Below are 25517 nucleotides of genomic sequence, written 5' to 3'. Positions count from 1 at the left end.
CAGCCTGCGAAGTTATCTTCTCTTTCTTATTTTACCCATAATCCTTATGTTGCTCTTTCAAAACAGAATCAGCTCATTCTTGTAGACGTCTATCATTTTTTAAAACTCTTAGTTCTCTCTGTTCTTCCATTTGTATCATTTCTATTGTGTTCCATTTGGTCTACTCTATTTCTAATGCTCTCTAATGCATTTTCCATCTCATTAATGAGTTGTTCAGTTCCAGAATTTGTTTAGTTCATTTATAAAGTTTTACTATTTTTGATGAAATGCTCCTTTTGCACATTAATTTTCCTTGTAAGTTCATTGAACTACCTTTTTGAGTTTTCTTGTATCTTGAGTTTGTTCATAACTGCAGTCTTAAATTCTCTATCATTTACGCCATTGTCTTCTGTGACTTTGTGTTTTGTTTCTGGAAACTTTTTTGTTGTTTGTTTCTGGAAACTTTTTATTTTTTCTCTGCTTTCAGGTTAACTTGGTTGTTCATGTTACTAGTAGTTTGTTTCTTTGCCTGCACATTTGAAATAGTGACCTCTCCTTTGTTTCAATACCATTTTGTTCTCAATAATTCAATAGGTTAATAGGATACTTTCTTTTGTTTTCTACCTGCATTTTGAGTTATTTTTAAGGAATAATATGATTCAGTTGTTTTCTATAAATTGTGTAAATCACCTTTCAGATATAAATCAGCAGGAGAATAAGTTAGTAGTTGTATCTTTGGTAATATAAAAAAATCCTGAGTTAGACTCCCTGCTGCTGGGTATTTCTAGAAATTTACAATTTATGCTCCAGTTGTTGTAAGGGAAGCAAGGGATGCTTGTTAGTCTAAGTTAATATGAATAAAAAGACAGTAGAAATGAGATCATTATGAATGTCTGTAACTATATTACAAGTAGGATGGAGGATAGACAGGTATTGGTGACAATTAAAACTTCGACTACTTTTTCCTGCCCATTATAGACTCGAGTTCAAAATTTAAAAGATAACAACCTAATGAAAGGCTGTGGACAATTGGAGCTCTTTTCTGATTGCTCTCTTTTTTTGATTACAAAGACAGGTGGTTGAAGGTCAGTCTCTGTTTTGTGCCCACTTCCAAAGAGGTTATAAATACCTCCTGCTTCACAAGACCACTGTGTCTGCACCCCAACCCCAATAGGTACCTTTTATGAAACACATATAAATGGTGGCAGTTGGGGTTACCACTGCGGCAACTCACATCCAAAATGTAGTGTGTCAAAGGAAAAATCTTTATTATCCAGAAATAAGGTCCATGGTCAATATGTATTTTTTTTTTTTAGTCTAAAAGAAGTTCTGAACAGAATATCAACCAAATTACATCACAAAAACTTTAAATGTATTTATAGAGCAAATAAGTTACACAGATAAACTTTGAATATGTTTCTGATGTGCAACAGGTTTTCATGCAAACATCTAACACGTGACAGCATTAAGAGTAAGGAAAAAACTTGAGTGGCCCTTTAGATAAATATTACAAATTAAGTATGACATTTCTTAAAAACAAAGTGAAACTCATATTTTACCTTTATGATTCTACTCTGGCTATCCAAATGGATAATAAAAATGCATGCATGACAGGCGAAAAGACTTGGAATTTATAATGTGAATGTCTTTAACTCTTTTCTACAAAATGGCAAAGTTAGTTAAAATTAACACTCATCCTTCTGTGGTATAAATATGCTCATAAAAGCAACCTTCTATGTAAAAAGCAGCCAAGATCCTTTAAAAAAAGGTCTATCTGGACCATTTTTGGTAATAAGGTCCTAATCACAGGCCCCTACAAAGAGATCCAGGGCTTTAAGAAACAGTAGCCTAGCAACGTAAGAAAGGTACTTCATAGCAGCTCCTTTTAGGTACAGTAATTGTATTTAAACTACAGTGCACTTTCAATTGTCCATTTATAATTCCCTTTTCACATACACAGGCTGTCCGCATTTGACCGTCTTTTGGTTTTCAATGGCCAGCTTCTTTCTGCCTGTTTCTTCCTCAGTTCACAAAAAAATAAAATAAAATTTAAAAAAAGAGGGGCAAGGAAAAATAAAGGGAAAGAAGGTACAAGTTTTATAATACAAATTTTTTTTTAAGTGAAGAAAACATTGCACTTTTGCCAATCTAAAGTAGTTTCTAGAAAGGAAGGTATTGTTCAGGGTAGTCAGCTTTGGTATGCAACGGAGGCCACTTCTTCAGTAGTGAGTTGCATTTGCTCAGTGAAATGAGAACATTTTTGTGCCACACAGCATGATGGATGGAGTCTGTCCCAAAATGTTCTACGCTACCTTGGTTCTCGGTATTGCTACATGTTGGAAGCTATATCGTCCCCTTTAGAAAAAGTCCGACAGGTAACGAGAGGGAGAACAGTCTGATCAAGTCTTCCAAAGGCTGAAAAGATACTGAATGATGTCACCCCAGCATGGCAACATTTCCATCTTGGTACCCATGGGTGACAGGGGACTTCTGTCAGAGACTAGTGCCAGAAACACTGGAGTCTGGGAGGAAAGCAGTGAGGATCCGGTAACTCTGGGCCCTGCGAATCATGTCTCGGATCTCCATGTTCAGCTCCATCAGCTTGGTGCAGATTTCGGTCAGGCTCTGGTTAGACCCCACCAATGCATAAGTACCCGTTTGGCCCAGAGTTTGATGACGGAAATAAATATTCAGTAGTGTCTGGACCTCATCATCAGAACTGCTTCCAAAGATGTCATTAGGCCATAGACTTCTGCATTCAAAAATAGAGGAGCACATATTATAGGCACTATTGGTTACAAAGAGAAGTTATGAACCTTTGTTAGTATAAGAATATTTGTTTATAGAAAACAGCTTTATTGAGATAAAATTCACACACTATACAATTCACCAATTTAAAGTATACAATTCAGTGGTTTTAGTATATTCAAAGTTCTGCAAACATCACCATAAATTTATAATATTAAATAGAAATTATTGGCTTTGATAAAAATATCTAAGGTATAAAGATATCAGCATGGAATCTGATAATTTTAAAACATTTATTTACTATGTCATGGTTCCAATGAACGTATGAACATACTATCAAAATGAAGGGTAAAACCCCCAGAAGGACACATTCAAATACTAGTTTTCAAAATTATGTTGGGGTATGTACTTTAAAATATTTTCATATATATTTTTATTTTACCCACTTTCCCACAACCCTCCTCTTTGACAACCATCAGCTTGTTATCTATATCTATGGGTCTGTTTCTGTTTTGATTATTAATTTATTTTTTTAATATTCCACATATAAGTGAAATCATATATTTGTCATACTGTTTGACTTCTTTCATTTAGTATAATACCCCCTGGGTCCATCCATGTTGTTAAAAATGGCAAGATTGCACTAATTTTTATGGTAAAGTAATATTCCATTTTAAATATGTACTACCACTTTTTAGTCCACTTGTCTATTGATAGGCACTTGGGTTGCTTCCATATATATATATATATATATATATATATATATATATATATATATATATTGTATTTTTCTTAAATTGGAAACATGGAGGCAGTCAGACAGACTCCCACATGTGCCCGACCGGGATCCACCCGGCACGCCCACCAGGGGGCGATGCTCTGCCCACCTGGGGCGTTGCTCTGTTGCAACCAGAGCCATTCTAGTGCCTGAGGCAGAGGCCATGGAGCCATCCTCAGCGCCCAGGCCAACTTTGCTCCAATGGAGCCTTGGCTGAGGGAGGGGAAGAGAGAGACAGAGAGGAAGGAGGGGGAGGGCTGGAGAAGCAGATGGGCGCCTCTCTTGTGTGCCCTGGCCGGGAATCGAACCCAGGACTCCTGCACACCAGGCTGACGCTCTACCACTGAGCCAACTGGCCAGGGCCGCTTCCATATCTTGACTTTTGTAAATAATGCAGTAATGAATATAGGAGTGCATCTATCCTTTTGAATTAGTATTTTGGATTTCTTTGGATAGATAACAATTTAGAATTACTGAGTCATTTGTTACTTCTTTTTTTTTTTTTTTTTTTTTTTGTATTTTTCTGAAGCTGGAAATGGGGAGAGACAGTCAGACAGACTCCCGCATGCGCCCGACCGGGATCCACCCGGCACGCCCACCAGGGGGCGATGCTCTGCCCACCAGGGGGCGATTCTCTGCCCCTCCGGGGCGTCGCTCTGCCGCGACCAGAGCCACTCTAGCGCCTGGGGCAGAGGCCAAGGAGCTATCCCCAGCGCCCGGGCCATCTTTGCTCCAATGGAGCCTCGGCTGCGGGAGGGGAAGAGAGAGACAGAGGAAGGAGAGGGGAAGGGGTGGAGAGGGGGAGGGGTAGAGAGGCAGATGGGCGCCTCTCCTGTGTGCCCTGGCCGGGAATCGAACTCGGGACCTCTGCACGCCAGGCCGGCGCTCTACCACTGAGCCAACCGGCCAGGGCCCATTTGTTACTTCTATTTTACTTTTTTGAGAAACCTCCAAAAAGTTTCCCATAGTGGGTGTGCCAATTTGCAGTTCCACCAACAGTGTCCAAGGGTTTTTTTTCCTTCACATCCTCACCATCACTTATTGATTTTTTAATGTTAGTCATTCTGATACATGTGAAGTAGTATGTCATTGTGGTTTTAATTTGCATTTCTCTGATCATTAGTGACATTGAGCACCTTTTCATATATCTCTTGGCCATCTGCATATCTCTCTGGAAAAATGTCTATTCAGATACTTTGTGAATTTTAAAATTGGATTGTTTGTTTCTTTGGTATTAAGTTGCACATGTTCTTAATATATTTTGGATAATAACCCCTTATCAGATATATCATTTGTGAATATATTCCCCTATTATGTAGGTTGTGTTTTTATGTTGTTGAAGTTTTCTTCACTGTGCACACCTTTTTAGTTTGATGTCTCATTTTTTTTTCTTTCTTTGCCCTTCACCAAGGAGATATATCCAGAAAGATATTGCTAAGATTGATGTCAAAGAGTTTACTAACTATGTTTTCTTCTAGAAGGTTTGTGGTTTTAGTTTTTACATTTAAGTCTTTAATCCATTTGCATTTATTTTTGTATATGGTGCAAGAAGGTGGTCTAATTTCATTTTTTTAATGTATCTGTCCAGTTTTCCCAGCACCACTTACTGAAGAGACTGTCCTTACCCATTGTATATTCTTGCCTCCTTTGCTATAGATTAATAGACCATATAGGCATGGTTTTTTTCTGGGCTCTCTGTTATATTGATTTCTCTATTTGTCTTTACGCCAGTATCATACTAGATTATTGCAGTTTTGTAGTACAGTTTGAAATTACCTTGTACATTGCTTTTTTCTCAAAGTTTCTTTGGATATTTGTAGTATTTTATGGTTCTATATAAACTTTAGGATTAGTTGTTCTAGTTCTGAGAAAAATGCTATTACTATTTTAATAGGAATTGCATTGAATCTGTACATTGATTTAGGTACTAAGGATATTTTAACAATATTAATCTGTCCAATCCATGAGCATGGTATAACCTTCATTTATTAGTACCCTCTTAAATTTCTTCAGTGTTTTATAGTTTTCAGGATTTGGGTCTTTCATCTCTTTGGTTAAATTTAGTTCTAAAAATTTTATGCTTTTTGATGCACTTGTAAATGAGATTGTTTTCTTAAATTCTCCTCCTGATTACTCATTATCGGTATATATTGTAGAAGCACAACAGATTTTGGTATATTGATTTTGTGTCCTGCAAATTACTAAATCTGTTTATTAGTTTGGTCATTTTTTTTTTTTTTGTATTTTTCTGAAGTTGGAAACGGGGAGGCAGTCAGACAGACTCCTGCATGCACCCAACCAGGATCCACCTGGAATGCCCACCAGGGGGCGATGCTCTGCCCATCTGGGGTGTTGCTCTGTTGCAACCAGGGCCATTCTGGCGCCTGAGGCAGAGGCCATGGAGCCATCCTCAGCGTCGGGGCCAACCTTGCTCCAATGGAGCCTTGGCTGCGGGAGGGGAAGAGAGAGACAGAGAAAGGAGAGGGGGAGGGGTGGAGAAGTAGATGGGCGCTTCTCCTGTGTGCCCTGGCCGGGAATCGAACCCGGAACTCCTGCACACCAGGTTGATGCTCTACCACTGAGTCAACCGGCAGGGCCTGGTCATTTTTTAGTTGAGTCTTTATAGTATTATGTCATCTGCAACTAAGGAGTTGTACTTCTTCCTTTCTGGTGTTCATGTATTTTATTTCTTGTCTGATTGTTGTGGGTAGGACTTCCAAGACTATGTTGAATAGAGGTGATAATAGTGGGCATCTTTGTCTTGCTCTTGATCTCAGAGGAAAGGCTTTCACCCTTTTACCATTAAGTATGATATTAGCTATGTGTGTATGTGTCATATATGACTTTTATCATGTTGAGGTATGTTCTCTCTATACTGTATTCACTTTGTTGAAAGTTTCTATCATAAAAGGACTTTGACTTTTGTCAGCTGCTTTTTCTGAGATGATCATATAACTTTAAGCCTTTATTTTTTACTGTGATGCATCATGTTGATTGATTTATGGATGTTGAGCCATCTTTGCATCTCTTCGGTAAATCTCAGTTACTCATGGTATATAATTTTTAAAATATATTGTTGAATCCAGCATGCATATGCATATATATATATATATTGTTTTATTTTATTTTATTTATTTAATTTTTTTTAAGGTGAGAGGAAGGGAAATAGTGAGGCAGACTTTGCATGCACATGCATCCTGACCGGGATCCACCCAGCAACCTTATCTTGGGCCAATGCTCGAGTACTGAGCTATCTTGAGTGCCTGAGGCTGTTGCAGTCGAACCAACCGACCTATTCTCAGCACCCTGGGCCACACTTGAACCAATCAAGCCAGTGGATGCAGTCAGGAAAGAGGGAAAGAAGGAGAGAGCAAAGGAAGGAGAAGCAGTTGGTCACTTGTTCTGTGTGCCTTGACTGGGAATCTCCATGTTTGGGGCTGATACTCTATCTAGTGAGCCACCAGCCAAGGCCATCTTCTTTAATTTATTTCTTCAGTGTCTTACAAATTTTTGAGAACAGGTCTTTTACATCTTTGACTCAATGTATGCCCAGTTTTTTTTAAGGTTTTGTGAATAGGATTGTTCTCTTAGTTTTCATTTCTGATAATTCATTGGTGTATGAAAATGCAACTGATCTTTGGGTATTTATTTTATATCCTGAATTCACTTATCACTTCTAGTAGTTTTTTTGTGGAATCTTTAGGGTTCTCTATACACAGTATCACGTCATCTGCATAATAACAGTTTTACTTTTTCTGTTCCAATTTGGATGCCTTTTATTTCTTCTTCTTATCTGACTTCCAGTACTATGTGAACAAGAGTAGTGAAAGTAGACATCCCTGTCTTGTTCACAATCATAAAGAAAACAGTAATAGTTTCTGCCCATTGAGTATAATGTGGCTTTGGGTTTGTCATAGATGGCCTTTATTAAGTTGAGGTATGTTCCCTCTATCCCCACTTTTCCAAGAGCTTTTATCATAAATGGGTGCTAGATTTTGTCAAATGCTTTTTCTGCATCTATTGATATAATAATGTAGTTTTTATCCTTTCTTTTGTTTATGTGGTATATTATATTAATTGACTTGTGGATACTATAACAACCTTGATCTCAGGAATAAATCCCAATTGACAATTATTATGATTTCAAAAATATATTGTTGGATACAATTTGCTAATATTTTGCTGAATAGTTTAGCACCTCTGTTAATCAGGGATATTGACATATAATTTTCTTTGTAGAGTTTTTATTTGGTTTTGGAATTAGGATAACGCTGGCCTCAATGAGCTTGGAAGTCTTCCCTACTTTTGATTTTTTTTGGAATAGTCTGAGAAGGATAGGTGGATAGGTATTAGTTCTTTTTCTGAATGTTTGGTAAATTTCTCCTGTGAAGCCATCCTGTCCACAACCTTTTTTTGGGGGGGGGGTTGAGTACTGCTTCAGTTTCATTAGTTGTAATTTGTCTATTCAGATGCTCTGATTCTTCCTGATTCAATTTTGGAAGATTGTATGTTTCTAGAAATTTATTCACTTCCTCCATATTGTCCAATTTGTTGACTTGTGATTGTAATATTTTCTCACAATCCCTGTATTTCTGTGGAGTTATTTGTTACTTCTTTATCTTTCTGAATTTATTTGGGTCTTTCCTTTATTTCCTGATGAGTCAGGTTAAAGGTTTGTCAATCTTGGGTAACTGTTACGTGTGTGTGTGTGTGTGTGTGTGTGTGTGTGTGTGTGTGTGTGTGTCACAGACAGAGACAGAGACAGAGACAGATAGGGCCAGATAGGAAGGGAGAGAGATGAGAAGCATCAATTCTTTGTTGCAGCACCTTAGTTGTTCATTGATTGCTTTTTCATATGTGCCTTGACTGGGGGACTACAGCAGACCAAGTGACCCTTTGCTCAAGCCAGTGACCTTGGGCTCAAGCTGGTGAGCCTTGCTCAAATCAGATGAGCCCGCACTCAAGCCGGCAACCTCAGGGTTTCGAACTGGGTCATCCGCATCCCAGTCCAATGCTCTATCAACTGTAGCACTGCCTCGTCAGGCTTGGGTATTTTTTCAAAGAACCAGCTCTTGGTTTCATTGATCTTTGTATTGTTTTTTAGACTATTTCTTTGTTATTAGGATCTTTATTATTTCCTTGCTTCTACTCACTTTGGGCTTTGTTAGTTACCTTTTTTCAAATTTCTTTAAGTGTAAGGTTAGATTGTTTACTTGAGATAATTCTTGTTTCTTGAGCTAGGCCTGTAATGCTATAACTTTCCCTCTTAGGACTGCTTTTCTGTGTCCCATCAATTTTGGGTTGTTTACTTATTTTCATTTGCTTCAAGGTATCTTTTCATTTCTTCCTTGATCTCACTGTTGACCCACTCATTGCTTAGAACATGTGATTTAGCCTCCATATCTTTGTGTGTTTTTCAGTTGTTTTCTTGACTTATTTCCAGTTTCATACAATTATGGTCAGAGAAAATGATTGATATGCTTTTAATCTTCTTATATTATTGAGACTTGTTTTGTGTCTTAACATGTGGTCTAGAAAATGTTCCATTTTCACTTGGAAAAGAATGTATATTCTGCTGCTTTGAGGTAAAATGCTCTAAAGATATCGTTTAAATCCATATGATCTACTTAGTCCATGTGTGTCACTTAAGGCTGCTGTTTCCTTGTTGATTTTCTGTCTGGAAAGTCTATTCATTGTGTCAGTGGGGTATTAAAGACCCCTAGTATGACTGTATTACTGTTGATCTCTCCCTTTATGTTCATCAAGAGTTGTTTTATTTATTTAGGTACTCCTATATTTGGTGCATAAATGTTTACAAGGGTTATACTGTTGTTGGATTGCACCCTTTACATTATGTAGTGTCCTCTTTTTGTTTCTTACTATAATTTTTGTTTTAAAGTCTATTTTGTTAGATATAAAGTAGCTTTTGATTTCATTTCCATTTGCATGAAGTATCTTTTTCCAATTACTTTATTTTTAGTGTGTATCTTTCATTCTGTGTGAGTCTCTTACAGACAGTATAAATATGGATTTTGTTTTCTTTTTTTATTTATAAATAAATTTTTATTAATTTTAATGGGGTGACATCAATAAATCAGGGTACATATATTCAAAGAAAACATGTCCAGGTTATCTTGTCCTTCAATTATGTTGCATATCCATCACCCAAAGTCAGATTGTCCTCCGTCACCTTCTATCTAGTTTTCTTTGTGCCCCTCCCCCTCCCCTTCTCCTCTCATGCCTCTCCCCCCCCAACCACCACACTCTTGTCCATGTCTCTTAGTCTCGTTTTTATGTCCCACCAATGTATAGAATCATGCAGTTCTTGTTTTTTTCTGATTTACTTATTTCGCTCCGTATAATGTTATCAAGATCCCACCATTTTGTTGTAAATGATCCGATGTCATCATTTATTATGGCTGAGTAGCATACCCTAGTGTATATGTGCCACATCTTCTTTATCCAGTCTTCTATTTTTTTTTTTTACAGTTATTAAGGCCTTTAAGCAAACTCTTGGTCAATACAGCAAGAATCCATAAAAGAGTAGTGTCCTTAACATGTTCACCAAGTCCAAGTTGGCACCACCACCATTCCAGATCCCTGCAAATGCAACCCAACCCCAGGATTTTGTTTTCTTATCCATTCAACCACCCTATGTCTTTTGATTGGAGCATTTAAGTCATTTACATTGAAAGTGATTATCGATAGGTATGTATCTATTGCCATTTTGTTTTTTAACTATGTTCTTCTCTCTCTTTTTACTCTTCTTCATAAAGGCCCTTTTACATATCTTAAATTACTGGTTTGGTGGTAACAAACTCCTTTAGTATTTTCTTGTCTGGGACACTCTTTATTTCTTTTTCATTTTTAAATAATAGCTTGAGTACAGTAGTCTTGGTTGTAGGTCCTTGCTTTTCATCACTTTGAAAAGTTCATTGCAATCTGTCTCTTAGAAGTGCTTTTGTTGCATTCCATAAATTTTGGAAAGTCGGATTTTCATTTTTCTCAAAATAGTTTTTGATTTCCTTTTTGATACATTGGTTGTATAGTAACATTTTGTTTAATCTCCACATGTTTTTTTTTTTCCTTTTTGAGTTTTCCTTCAGTAGTTGATTTCTAGCTTCATGCAAATGTATTTGGAAAATATCCTTGATATAATTTCACTCCTCTGGAATTTCAGCCTTGTTTAAGTCCTAATATGTGTTTTATACTGGAAAATGTTGCATGTGCACTTGAGAAAAATGTGCATTCTGCAATTTGGGAATGAAATGATCTACAAATGTCTATTAAGTGGATCTTTCCTAATATATAAGGCCATTATTTCCTTATTAACTTTCTGTCTTAATAATGATCTATCCATTGAGGTGAGTGTGATGTTCAAGTCCCCAATTATTATTGTATTACTGTTCATTTCTGCCATTATTTCCATTAATATTTGCTTTATATAATTAGGTGCTTCTATGTTGGGGTTGTAGATATATACAAATATTATATCCTATGCTTGGACTGACCACTTTATTATTATGTAATGTTCTTCTTTTTCTCTTTTTACATCACTTTTAGTCTATTTAGTTTGATATGAGTGTTGCTACTTCAGCTTTCTACTCATTTCTATATGAATGGAGTATCTTTTTTGCATCCTTTACTTTGTGTGTGAGTTTTGAGCTACAGTGAGTCTCTTGTGGAAAGCATATAGAGGGATCTTGTTTTTTATAACCATTCAGCCACTATATGCCTTTTGATTAGAGCATTTAGTCCAATTACAGTTAAAGTAATTATTGATAGGTAAGTGCTTATTGACATTTTGTTCATTGTTTTTATTTTTCTGTTCCTCTCTTCACTTTCCTTTTGAATTGCTGGTTTTCTTTAGTGCTTTGTTTGGGTTTCTTTCTATTGATTTTTTTTTGTGAACAGTGTGTAGTTTTTTTGTTATATCCATCTACATCTATAGTAATCCCTTTCAGATGATAGTTAAGTTCAAATGCAAACTAAAAGCACTGCATTTTTACTTCCTCATTCACACTTATGTTTTTTGACATCATGATTTATATATTTTTGTTTTTTGTATCCTTTTTTATTGTAGTTGTAAATTTTACTACCTTTCTTTTAACCTTCATATTACTTTATAAGTGATTGATTCACTGTGTTTTATATATATTTGCCTTTAGCAGTGAGTTCTTTCTTTCTTTCCTATATTTTACTATTTCTGGTGATGGCTTTTTCTACTTTGCATGAAGATCCTTTAACATTTCTTGTAAAGACAATTTACTGGTGGTGAACTCCTTTAATTTTTGTTTGACCTGAAAACTCTTTTATCTCATCTTGAGTTCTGAATGATAACCTCACTGGGTAAATTATTCCAGATTGTAGGTCCCTTTCTTTCAGCTCTTTAAAGTTGTCCTGCTACTCCCATCTGGCCTCTAGAGTTGCTGCTGAGAACTCAGCTGATAGCCTTATGGGGATTCCTTTGTATAAAACTCATGTTTCTCTTGCTTCCTTTAAGATGGTCTCTTTATCCTAACTTCTGCCATTTTAATTACAATACACCTTGGTGTGGGCCTCTTTGGGTTCATCTTGTTTGGAACTCTCTGTGCTTTCTGGGCATCTGTTTCCTTTCCCAGATTAGGAAAGTTTTCAGTCATCACTTCTTCCAATATACTTTCTGCTCTTTTCTCCCTTGTCAACTTATGTCATTCCTATAATGCAAATGTTAGAGCATTTGACTCTTATTCTACCTTCATTTAAAATTTGTTTTAATTTAGCTGTTGTTATTGAGTGATATTTACTACTCTGTCCACAGGTTGCTAATCCATTCTTCTGTATTAACCTGCTGTTGATTCCTCCTAACGTATTTTTTTATTTCAGTTAATGTATCTTTTGCTTCTCCTCTATTGTATTTTCTAACTCTTTGTTGAAGTCCTCTCTGAGCTCCCCTTTTCCACTGTCAAGTTTTTGAGCATCCTTATGATTGTTTCTTTGGATTCTTTCTCAGGCAAATTACTTATCTTTGTTTTATTGGACTTTTCCTCCGTGGTTTTTTGTCCGTTTAATTGGGGCCTAGTCTTCTGTCTCCTTATTTGGTTTGACTTTCTGTGTTTGTTCCTGTGAGTTAGATGAAATAACTATGTCTCTTAATGCTTAATCCTTTGAGTAATGAGTATTTTTCATGCTTGCTGACCCCTGGGAGTGAGTTTTTTGTAAAAAAATGAAATTAGTTCCAGTTACAGTTTTATTAACTTAAAATCATGTTTGTTTAATAACTAATTTATGGAAACAAGAAGAACATACATTTGCCTTTTTTTTAATGTTTCCTTACACATTTTAAAAAATAAATTGATTGTACTCTGGATGGTCAGGAGGCACAAGAACATACATAAACATTCATACTACACCTAGAAAGTTACCTCAGTGAAGACTGTGTGTTGAATAGTTGTGGCAGGCTGGCTGTATTCTAAGTGGGTATGTATTGTGTCTGGTGTTTCAACTAGTCAGAATTAGCATGTTTTGGGTGAAACAGCCTGATGTACATTAGCTCTGTGTTGTTCTGGCTGTCCATGGTCACAATGTAGTTGGGGCAGCCTGATAAGTGTGTGCTTCCTTGTCCTGTCCTGGGTGTGCCTGCCAGGTGTGCAAGTGCAGGTGGTCCTGTTGCTTTCATTGTCTTTGCACAGGCTGGATCTGGGTAGCACTGCCTTGAGTGTACACATTGCCTCACCTCACTAGTTTCACCATGTCTCTGGACAGGGTGTCCCTGAATACTTATGCAGCAGCATCCTACTGTTTTTACATGCTCTCTCATTGGGGAAGGCACATGTGTGTCAGTGCTCCAGAGTGACTGCACTTTCTCTGTGTGGTGCAGTCCCACACAGAGGTGCTGTGGCACTTTGCTAGTTCCCCACTCTCTGCAGGCAGGCAAGTCCCATGTGCAAGTGCAGCCTATCGGGGACACGCAGCAACACCCTGCTGGATCTGCTGGATCGCTCTCTGGGTGGAGGGCCCTGGAAGCGCATGCTATGGTGCCCTCCTGCTAAGTCTAACTGGGAGTGGAGGCTGGGGATTGCACTAGTGATTCTGTACATTGGCTAGAACCCAAATAGAGCTGAGTTCCACTATCCAAATGCAAGGCAGACCTAACCAGTGGTGCACCCCCATTCTCTAGTCCTGGAGAGTCCCCTCAGTTTCCAGAGAGCTCTGGAGGTCCCCCAACCTTTTCTATGTGGCCTCTCTCTCGTTTGCTGTGTAGAGGCTGTTCCGTTGGCTGTCAGCTGTCTCTCAGGAGAAACAGCCCTAAATATAGGTGTACACTCAATGTGTTATTGGGAGGGTAGGTCAATGTGTTCCAACACCACTCCTTGGATTTGCCTCCCACACTTTCTGTTTTTGAAGTCCTATTTTATATCTTTTTATTTTGTGGATCTCCTAATTATAGTTTGAGTTAGTTTTGTCTTTTGACCTTCACGGTTGCTTTTTTTTTTTTTTTTTTTTTTTAAATTATTTTTATTTATTTATTCATTTTAGAGAAGAGAGACAGAGAGAGAGAGAGAGAGAGAGAGAGAGAGAGAGAGAGAGAGAAGGGGGGAGGAGCAGGAAGCATCAACTCCCATATGTGCCTTGACCAGGCAAGCCCAGGGTTTTGAACTGGTGACCTCAGCGTTCCACGTCAATGCTTTATCCACTGCGCCACCACAGGTCAGGCCCACGGTTGCTCTTTAAATGTTTATTTTGCTGTATTTATTTAATATTTTGCTTTACATGTGAGATTTCTTCCAATTTATGATTATTGCTTTTCTTTTTCTTCTTAAAGATGACCTTTTAACATTTCTTGTAAAGATGATGTAATGGTGATGTAATTACTTTTTGCTTAACTTTCCTTCAATTCTGAATGGTTCCTTTGCTGGGCATGTTGTTCTAGGTTGCAGGTTTCTTTATTTCAGCATTTTAAAGATGTCCTGCCATTCCCTTATGGCCCATGAATTTGCTGCAGCATAATTAGTTGGTAGCCTTATGTGGTTTCCTTTGTATATAACTTATTTTTCTCTTGCTTCCATCAAGATTGTCTCTTTGTTTTTCACTTTTGCCATTTTAATTAACATATGTCTTCTTGAGGGCCCTCTGGGTTCTTCCTGTTCGGCAATCTCTGTGATTCCTGGATCTGAATGTCTCTTTCTTTTCTCAGGTTAGAAAAGTTTTTAGCCAGTATTTCTGAAAATAATGTTTCTGTTCTTTTCTATCTTTCTTTTCTTTATGGAATCCCTATAATGTGAATTTTGTTTGCTTGATTTTTATCTCAGAGTACCCTTAAAGTATTCACATTTTAAAAAAAATTCTGTTTTCTTTTTGCTGCTCTGGTTGATTTATTTTCACTAGTTTGTGTGTCATTAGGTCACTGATTCATTCCTCTGTAAGTTAGTCTGTTATTGATTCCTTCTAGTGTATGTCAGTTCAGTTATTGTATTCTTTAGCTCTGCTTGGTCCTTGATTACACGTTCTTTCTGCTGCAGTTTTGACTTCCTGCATTCCACTCTAAGGTTTGGTGGGCATCCTTAGGACTGTTTCTTTGAATTCTTTATCAAGCAAATGGCTTATCTCCATCTCCTTCGGAGTTTTTTTCTTTTTCCTTCATTAGGGAGGTATTTTTTTGTTTTGTTTTGCTTTTTCATTTTGTTTGACATTCTATGTCATTTATATGAGTTTTATAAAAGAGCTCTTTCTTCCAATCTTGAAAAAATAGCTTTGTGTGGATGTGTCCTCTGTGTAGGCTGTGTGTGCTGGGTTATTCTGGAAGCCGAGTGGGAGTCCAGCCAGTGCCTAGGGCACTGGGTTACCTAGTTGGAGCATATCCAGATAAGGAGGACAGGTGTGTGTAGTAATGCCCTGTTGATTTTACTTTTTCTCTGCTCAAAGCCAAAACGGGCTAGGCTATGTGTCCAGGAATGCAATGTGGCAGTCTTGCAGGTAGGCGAGAACACCTGGGTAGAGCTCCTGTCTGCCCAATGGAGATAAAGGGGGATGTATACAATGAAGTTCACTGGCACTTCCAAACCCAGAGAAATTCTTGCAGCTCCTGAAAGCTGTCATGGATTCAGAGCCTTCTCTCTGTTATCTCTCTCTAATTTCCTGTACAGGAAGTGTGCTTGTGTAGAAGCAACCTCTGTGTAGGCTATGTCTGGTAGTTCTGGCAGGTGGTTAACCCAGGTGCCAGCCTGTCAGGCTAGCCTGGCTCTGGGCAGGGAGGCCAGGTACATGTTGTGATGCTCTGTTGTTCCCGCCTTTTCCCTTTGTTCAGAACTGAAGTGGGCTCTGTGCAGTGTGTCTGGGAACATGCTGCTATAATCTTGCAGGTAGATCAAAGCACCCGAACAGAGCTCCTACCTGCCCTAGGAAGGTGGAGGGGGACATAAACAATGGTTCTCATTGGCCCCTTGAATCTTTGGAAATTCCTGCAACCCCAGACAGCTCTCACAAGTTTCCCAGCCTTCTCTATTTGGTCTCTTTCCCTTATTTGTGTTCAGAAGCTGTTCAGTCAGCCCTTAGTTCTCTCTCAAGAATAACTGTTCTCTCTAGTTCTCTCTCAGGAATAACTGCTCTCTCTCTATAAGTTTATATTACAGTGTGATTGTGGGAGTGGGCGATTTTAGCATCGCCCTACTCCACTGCCATCTTGGACCTCTTGTTGGGGTATACTTTGAAGTATGTCAGCATTTTGGGGTGACAAATGACCAGAAAAAAAAAATCAATACTTTAAACATCTAAGTCCTAAAATCTGAAGTTTCGGGCATGGTAAGCAGCAGACATCTGAGAAGGGGGTACAGAAAACATCTAGATGTTCCTCTGGAGTGATTATTTCTCCAACCATGACAAAGTAAGTATTTGGCATGCATTTCCTTTAACCATCTCTAAAAAACACAGTAGAATTACCTGCATTCCCTGATTTGACGCAAAGCCATGCCAAGTTCATTGTTCTTCAGGCAGTCCAGCATGGACTGGATCGCTGCTTCCGTGGACGTGAAGGTTGGCTCAGACCACACACCCTCCGTGCAGAGAGGGTCAGCTGCGATGGCTGCAGTGGCCTCCTTCAGATTTTTCTTTAAGTCGCTTAGTTCCCTGGACATATTTAGTAGCTGTTAAGAAAATTATTTTTACTGTAATTAGTTGAAGGCTGGAGTTTACATCCCCAAAAGAAAACAGTCGATTATATTTGGTGTGGTTATGCCTAATACCGTGGTAAACTAAACTCGGACAAATGAAATGATACTCCACGGCATGTGTGAGTGCTTATGGGGTTGTATAGACGAAATAGCTTTATGTGTCAACAGCTGGGAAATTCTCCTTACAGAAAAGAGTAAGATTCCCTTTAAAGTGTTTTTTATTTAAGTAGAAGGGCATATTCAGAGGTAAAATACATACAAGAACAGGCTTGGGAGTTGGGTAGAGCTGGGTTCAAATCCCAATTTCACAGAGTATGGTAGGAAAATAAATGGACTTTTATGTGTCTTAGTTTTCTCACCTGTGAGACTGAAGATATATCACAGGGTAATTTTAAAGATGAAATGAGATAGCTCTCAGTGTGTTTATAATATAATTAGTAAGTTTGGCATATAAGTGCTCAATAAATGCAATCATCAACAGGGATTCTGACAAATAAAAATTTCTCACTATTTCTATGCTATGGAAAAAGAATAAAGACATAATTTTAAGGAAGAGGAGGAAAAGAATCTAATGTAATATAAGTATTCACATTACAGAGGTAAAAGATTTTCCCTCAACATTACTGAAACCAAAAGATCCAGAGCATTAAAAAGTAAACCATAAGAGAGAAGCTACAAGCTACAAAATGTCTTAGTATGCCTAGAATGTGCAATGAAGACAGCTGTTTTGGACTCTGATCTCAAGATCATTTTTAAAAATTGACATGAATTTAAAGGTTTTTTTTCCTTTGCAATGCAAGTTGATGATACTTGTTTCTTTTCTTTTTTTAAAATTTATTTATTAAATTTAATGCAGTGACTGATAAATCAGGGTACATATGTTGAGAGAAAACATCTCTAGATTATTTTGACATTTGATTGTGCTGTATACCCCTCCCCCAAAGTTAAATTGTCTTCTGTCACCTTCTATCTGGTTTTCTTTGTGCCCCTCCCCTCCCTTAACCCGTCTCTTCTTCTTCACCCCATCCCCCCGACCCCCACCCCCCACCTCCCACCCCTGTTGCCATCACATTCTTGTTCATGTCTCTGAGTCTCATTTTCATGTCCCTTCTATGTATGGATTCATATAGTTCTTAGTTTTTTTTCTGATTTACTTATTTCACTTCGTATAATGTTATCAAGGTCCATCCATGTTGTTGTAAATGATCCGATGTCATCATTTCTTATGGCTGAGTAGTATTCCATAGTATATATGTACCAGAGCTTTTTAATCCACTCGTCCTCTGACGGACACTTGGGCTGTTTCCAGATCTTTGCTATTGTGAACAATGCTGCCACAAACATGGGGGTGCATTTCTCCTTTTGGAGCCGTTCTATGGTGTCCTTGGGGTATATTCCTAAAAGTGGGATAGCTGGGTCAAAAGGCAGTTCTATTTTCAGTTTTTTGAGAAATCTCCATACTGTTTTCCACAGTGGCTGCACCAGTCTGCATTCTCACCAGCAGTGCAGGAGGGGTCCCTTTTCTCCACATCCTCGCCAGCACTTATTCTGTGTTGTTTTGTTGATGAGTGCCATTCTGACTGGTGTGAGGTGATATCTCATTGTGGTTTTAATTTGCATTTCTCTAATGACTAGTGATGTTGAGCATTTTTTCATATGCCTATTGGCCATCTGTATGTCCTCTTTGGAGAAGTGTCTATTCATCTCTTTTGCCCATTTTTAGATTGGATTGTTTGTCTTCCTGGTGTTGAGCTTTACAAGTTCTTTATAAATTTTTGTTATTAACCCCTTATCAGACGTATTGTCAAATATGTTCTCCCATTGTGTAGTTTGTCTTTTTATTCTGTTCTTGTTGTCTTTAGCTGTGCAAAAGCTTTTTAGTTTGATATAGTCCCATTTGTTTATCCTGTCTTTTATTTCACTTCCCCGTGGAGATAAATCAGCAAATATATTGCTCCAAGAGATGTCTGAGAGCTTACTGCCTATGTTTTCTTCTAAGATGCTTATGGTTTCACGGCCTACATTTAAGTTTTTTATCCATTTTGAGTTTATTTTTGTGAGTGGTGTAAGCTGGTGATCTAGTTTCATTTTTTTGCAGGTAGCTGTCCAATTTTCCCAACACCATTTGTTAAAGAGGCTGTCTTTACTCCATTGTATTTCCTTACCTCCTTTGTCAAATATCAGTTGTCCATAGAACTGTGGGTTTATTTCTGGGTTCTCTGTTCTGTTCCATTGATCTATATGCCTGTTCTTATGCCAGTACCAGGCTGTTTTGAGTACAATGGCCCTGTAGTATAACTTGATATCAGGAAGTGTGATACCTCCCACTTTATTCTTCTTTTTTAAGATTGCTGAGGCTATTCGTGTTCTCTTTTGGTTCCATATAAATTTTTGGAATATGTGGTCTATCTATATCTTTGAAGTATGTCATTGGTATTTTAATTGGTATTGCATTGAATTTATAGATTGCTTTGGGTAATATAGACATTTTAATGATGTTTATTCTTCCTAACCATGAGCACGGTATATGCTTCCACTTGTTTGTATCTTCCTTGATTTCTTTTATCAATGCTTTGTCATTTTCCGAGTACAAGTCTTTAGTCTCCTTGGTTAAGTTTATTCCTAGGTACTTTATTTTTTTGGTTGTAATTGTGAAGGGGATTGTTTCCTTAATTTCTCTTTCTGACTGTTCATTGTTGGTGTATAAAAATGCCTCTGATTTCTGAGTATAGATTTTATATCCTGCCACTTTGCTGAATTCATTTATCAGGTCCAGTAGCTTTTTGACTGAGACTTTAGGGTTTTCTATATACAATATCATATCATCTGCAAATAATGATAGTTTTACTTCTTCTTTTCCAACTTGAATGCCTTTTATTTCTTCTTCTTGTCTGATTGCTGTGGCTAGGACTTCCAGGACCATGTTAAATAAGAGTGGTGAAAGGGGGCACCCCTGCCTTGTTCCTGATATTAAGGAGATTGCTTTTAATTTTTGCCCATTGAGTATGATGTTGGCTGTGGGTTTGTCATAGATGGCTTTTATCATGTTGAGGTATGTTCCCTGTATTTCCACTTTGCTGAGAGTTTTGATCATGAATGGATGCTGGATTTTATCAAATGCTTTTTCTGCATCTATTGAAATTATCATATGGTTTTTCTCTTTCTTTTTGTTTATGTGATGAATCACATTGATTGATTTACGAATATTGTACCAGCTTTGCCTCCCCAGAATAAATCCCACTTGATCATGGTGTATGATTTTTTTCCATATATTGTTGGATCCGGTTTGCTAATATTTTGTTGAGAATTTTAGCATCTATATTCATCAGAGATATTGGCCTATAATTTTCTTTCTTTGTGTTGCCTTTGCCTGGTTTTGGAATCAGAATTATGCTCGCCTCATAAAAGGAGCTTGGAAGTCTTCCTTCCTCTTGAATTTTTTGAAATAGTTTGAGAAGGATAGGAGTTAGTTCTTCTTTGAATATTTGGTAGAATTCCATTGTGAAGCCATCGGGCCCGGACTTTTCTTTGTTGGGAGTTTTTTGATAACTGTTTCAATCTCATTTGGTGTAATCGGTCTGTTTAGGTTTTCTGATTCTTCCAGATTGATTTTTGGAAGATTGTATGTTTCAAGGAATTTGTCCATTTCATCTAGGTTGTCTAGTTTTTTGGCATACAGTTCTTCATAGTAGTTTCTTACAATATTTTGTATTTCTGTTGTGTCAGTTGTTATTTCTCCTCTCTCATTTCTAATTTTATTTATTTGAGTCCTCTCTCTCTTTTTCTTGGTGAGTCTAGTTAAAGGTTCATCAAGCTTGTTTACCTTTTCAAAGAACCAGCTCCTAGTTTCATTGATCCTCTATATTGTTTCTTTAGCCTCTATGTCATTTATTTCTGCTCTGATCTTTATTATTTCCTTCCTTCTACTACATTTGGGCTTTACTTGCTGTTCTTTTTCTAATTCTTTTAGATGCAGGGTTAAGTTGTTTATTTGAGCTTTTCCTAGCTTCTGAAAGTGTGCCTGTAGTGCTATGAACTTCCCTCTCAGCACTGCTTTCGCTGTGTCCCATAAATTTTGAGTTGTTGTATGCTCATTGTCATTTGTTTCTAGGAATTTTTTTATTTATTCTTTGATCTCATTCTTAATCCATTCATTATTTAACAACCTGCTATTTAGTTTCCATGTGTTTGAGAATTTTTGAGCTTTTCTGTTGTGATTCATTTCTAGTTTCATGCCGTTGTGATCGAAGAAAGTGCTTGATATGATTTCAGTCTTCTTAAATTTGTTGAGAGCACTTTTGTGCCCTAACATGTGGTCTATCCTAGAGAATGTACCATGAGCACTTGAAAAGAATGTATATTCTGTTGCTTTAGGGTGAAAGGTTCTGAAGATATCTATTTAATCGAGTTGATCTAGTGTTTCCAATAAGTCTGCTGTTTCTTTGTTAATTTTCTTTCTTGAGGATCTATCTAGTGATGTTAGTGGGGTATTGAAATCCCCTACTATTATAGTATTGCTGTTGATCTCACCCTTTAAATCCATCAAAGTCTGCTTTATATATTTGGGTGCTCCTATATTAGGTGCATAGATATTTATAATAGTTATATCTTCCTGTTGGATTACTCCCTTTATCATTATGTAGTGGCCTTCTTTATCTCTTACTATATCCTTTGTTTTAAAGTCCAATTAGTCTGATATAAGTATTGCTACCCCAGCTGTTTTTTCATTTCCATTTGCATGAAATGTTTTTTTCCATCCTTTTACCTTCAATCTATGTGTGTCTTTTGTTCTAAGGTGTGTCTCTTGTAGACAATATATGTATGGGTCCTGTTTTCTTATCCACGCAGCTACCCTATGTCTTTTGATTGGATCATTTAATCCATTTACATTTAAGGTTATTATTGATATGTAGTTGTTTATTGCCATTTTCTTCTTTAAAGGTGTATTCCTTTTTTGCTATATTCTTTTCCCACTTTTACCTGTTTACAACAGGCCCCTTAGAATTTCCTGCAGCATTGGTTTGGTTGTAATGAATTCCTTGAGTTGTTTTTTGTCTGGGAAGCTTTTTATTTCTCCTTCGATTTTAAACGATAGCCTTGCTGGATAAAGTAGTCTTGGTTGTAGGTTCTTGTTCTGCATTACTTTGAATATTTCTTGCCATTCCCTTCTGGCCTCAAGTGTTTCTGTTGAGAAGTCAGATGTCATCCTTATGGGGGCTCCTTTGTAGGTGATAACTTTTTTTCTCTTGCAGCTTTTAATATTTTCTCTTTATTGCTTAGCTTTGGTATTTTAATTATGATGTGTCTTGGTGTAGGTTTCTTTGGGTTTCTCTTTAATGGAGTCCTCTGTGCTTCTTGGACTCGTGAGAGTTTCTCTTGCATTAATTTAGGGAAGTTTTCAGCTATGATATGATTGAACAAAGTCTCTATCCCTTGTTCTTTTTCTTCTTCTTCAGGAACCCCTATGATGCAGATGTTATTTCTCTTCATGTCACAGAGCTCTCTAAGAGTTTCCTCTGACTTTTTGAGTCTCTTTTCTCTTTTCTTCTCTGCTTTCATGCCTTCATTCCAGTTGTCCTCTAACTCGCTGATTCGATCCTCTGCTCTATCTATCCTGTTTTTAATTCCTTCCATTGTGGTCTTTATTTCTGATATTGTATTTGTCATCTCTGACTGATTCTTTTTTATACTTGCTATTTCTTTATTCAGGTTTTCATAATGACCATCCATTGTTGTTCTAAGATCCCTAAGCATCCTTACAATCATTTTGAACTCCGCATCTGGAAGTTTGATTATTTCCATATCACTCAGTTCATCTCTTGAAGGTGTCTCTTGTGGTTTCATTTGTATTGCACTCCTTTGTCTTCTCATCGTCTGTTTTTGGGTGTTTCATTTGTAGAGTTGGTTGATTCTAGGCTTGGTGTTGTCTGCCTCCAGTTTTCAGTTGTGTTATTTCTAGGTCTTCTTGGGTTGGTATCAGCTGTTATCTGTAATCCACTTTCGGATTTGGGTAGCTTTGAAGTCTTGATTTGTTTGTTTTCTTAACAAGTGATAGTCTTATTTACTGATCTCAGCAGGGGGCTTCCTTAAAACTGTATCCAGGAATGCAATGGGTGTAACCTGAGACTCTGAAGGCCTCTTTAGTCAGCTAATCTCACTGGGGGCAGGGTGTTTTCTCAGCTTCAGTAGTGTGAGGTGTATCTCAGATCTCCATGGAGACCTGAGTTACTGCCCCTCCTCCCCACTTCTTGTTTTCAGCTGTGTTTTGTTGCGCTGATTGGAGCTGGATAGATGTCCGGAGATCTCTGATCCGGAAGCACTTCAGCTCTGTTTTGTGAAAGGTTCAGTCCCTCCCCCAGCTATTGCCGCCTCCAGCAAGGATGAGTCAGCTTTTTTAGTTCGTTTCCTGCATTCCTTAGCCCCTCACAGTCTGTCCCTCTACCTGTCCTTTCCATTTGGGAGATAAGCTGGTCTTTTCAACACACCAGGCAAGTGGCTGTGAGCAGTAGTTTCTGCTCTTTTCCCTCTGTGAGATCCTCTCTGGGCTCTCAAACCTTACCCCCCACTCTGTTCCTGTAAGCAGAGGAGGTTCAGGCACTTCCTACCAGGATTGTTCTGGCTTCTTCTTTGCTCCTTGGTTTTTGAGAGCTGTTCTTGCAGTTCAGAGTTGATTTTTCATGCTGATTTTTCCAAAATTGATTTGTATTCCAGTTTGGTGGTGAGTGCTGGGCGTCTGTGCATCCGCCTACTCCACTGCCATCTTTTTCTCCGATACTTGTTTCTTTTATAGAGTTGATTTACCAACATGTTCATTCCTAGCTCACTTATTTTACAAAAAATAGAACCAAAGCCCTCAAGGACTATTTGTTTCCACACAGATGCTTATTCAATACAAATTACTACTCCAGAGCTAGGTTTAAAATTTATGAGATAATTATTTTACGTAAGATATTAAGAGTAGCTTATGCACATAAGTCAGGGATCCCCAAACTGCGGCCCCCTGAGGCCATTTAGCTGGCCCCCAACGCACTTCTGGAAAGGGCACCTCTTTCATTGGTGGTCAGTGAGAGGAGCATAGTTCCCATTGAAATACTGGTCAGTTTGTTGATTTAAATTTACTTGTTCTTTATTTTAAATATTGTATTTGTTCCTGTTTTGTTTTTTTACTTTAAAATAAGGTATGTGCAGTGTGCATAGGGATTTGTTCATCGTTTTTTTATATAGTCCGGCCCTCCAACGGTCTGAGGGACAGTGAACTGGCCCCCTATGTAAAAGGTTTGGGGATCCCTGACATAAGCTATTAAGTTTGAAAGTGATTTTCTTTTCAATTATTTCAAATCTAGGCAAGTTTTAAATATTGTGTTTGTAGTTTTTAAAACTTACCTAAAGTTAAAACAATTAAGGAGAAATTCACTTTAAATTTACAAGATGTAAAACAATTATATAATATATATATGTATATACATACACAAAGCATGTAACACATAATTTACTTTTCTAAAGTGAAACTTAAATTGCCTTTCTAATATGGAAAAGGACCTGTGAGTTGCATTTGCATGCCCTCTTTTTTTTTTTAGAATGAATTCTAAGGATCTGACTAGACTGGAAGCAGGGAGAAACTTTCACCTATCATCTGAGCTATTTTATCAGCATCATAAGTGTTCGCCCTGCTTCCAGTCTAGCCCAGATGAATTCTAAGGATCTTGTTAATATATAGTTGCTAGGAGAGTAAGAAGTGAAAACTTATCTTGACTATGGCTTGTGAAGAGCTCTTTATAAACAAATATGTCTGACTCATGCCTCCCTTGAAATTAACATTTGAAAGTATACTAAAAAAAGAGATACTGTCCTTTCCCTTCATTCCTACTGAGTGATAAGTACAGTGCTCCATCCTCACTGAAATGCTCTTGGTGGCATGGTTTCCTGAACTCCTGGCTTGTCATCGATGACAACCAAATCTATACCTTCAGTTCAGATCTCTCTTCTGATCTCTGATTTCTTCTAGATCTTTGTATTTAACTATGTGCAATCATGTTGTTAAACTGGACTGGTCTAGTGGGCAGACTCAGTTATTGACTAGCATGCAGAAGGCTTGATGTACAATTGTCTCAGTTCTCCTTCTATATCCCTGCTCACCTGTGGACCACAGGTCCCCCAGTGCATCTGAGATGGAACCTGAGCATCACAGTCTTTCCTCTCCTCCACTCCTTGCCCCATCACCTGCATTGACCTTTTGTCCTAAACAGCGCTTACATTTTCTCCCTTCCCATTATACCTAGTACTTCTGTCCTAGTTCAAACTTTCACCTATCATCTGAGCTATTTTATCAGCATCATAAGTGTTCTCCCTGCTTCCAGTCTAGACAGTCTAGTTGTCATCAAATCCCCCTCATCTCTCTGTCAGAAGCTTTAGCCGAAACACTCTCTGGCCCAGCATCTTCCCTTACCGATTTCCTCCGCCTTGCTCCATCGCTCCTTTTTGGTTTGCATGCTCTATTCTAGAAAAGGTAAATTGTGTGTAGTTCCTTTTTCTTTCTTTACCACCATGTTTATCCCATGCCGTTTCTCATTGGAACACTGCTTCTTTACCTCTGCCTTCTCTACTCCAACTCATCTGTGAAGAACCAGCCCTGGCATGCTTTCCTCCAGAAACCTATCCTAGTTAAACCTCCTCACCTCCATATGACTTAGGCGGTCATCCTCTGTGCTTGTATAACATCCTCTCTACCTCCCCTTATTTCACTGACTACATGGCAGTAGTATTTCTTCTAAGAAACTTTTGGCTCACTTGGAAGTAGTCTCTTTCAATTATTTTACCTTTCATATTTAAAATAACAAAGCATCCTGATGTTAAAGAGGGAAGAG

General features: G+C 37.8%; 1 protein-coding gene across 11 annotated transcripts in view; it reads right to left on the bottom strand.

Moving 5' to 3' along the window:
- Window positions 1-1339: 1339 nt before the first annotated feature.
- The window catches only part of FRY (FRY microtubule binding protein), a 569880-nt gene continuing 545702 nt past the window's right edge, over window positions 1340-25517 (bottom strand). For all 11 annotated transcript variants that reach the window (XM_066369318.1, XM_066369317.1, XM_066369307.1 and 8 more), the window contains 2 exons: window positions 16424-16626; window positions 1340-2731 (listed from right to left, as the gene is read on the bottom strand). In XM_066369318.1, the coding sequence (XP_066225415.1) occupies window positions 2473-2731; window positions 16424-16626 (462 nt within the window). In that variant the 3' untranslated portion in view covers window positions 1340-2472. The remainder of the gene's footprint in view (window positions 2732-16423; window positions 16627-25517) is intronic.

This window comes from Saccopteryx leptura, chromosome 2 (assembly GCF_036850995.1).
Source record: "Saccopteryx leptura isolate mSacLep1 chromosome 2, mSacLep1_pri_phased_curated, whole genome shotgun sequence".
In the NCBI taxonomy this organism is placed as follows: domain Eukaryota; kingdom Metazoa; phylum Chordata; class Mammalia; order Chiroptera; family Emballonuridae; genus Saccopteryx; species Saccopteryx leptura.
This window is presented reverse-complemented; position numbering and strand designations above follow the sequence as displayed.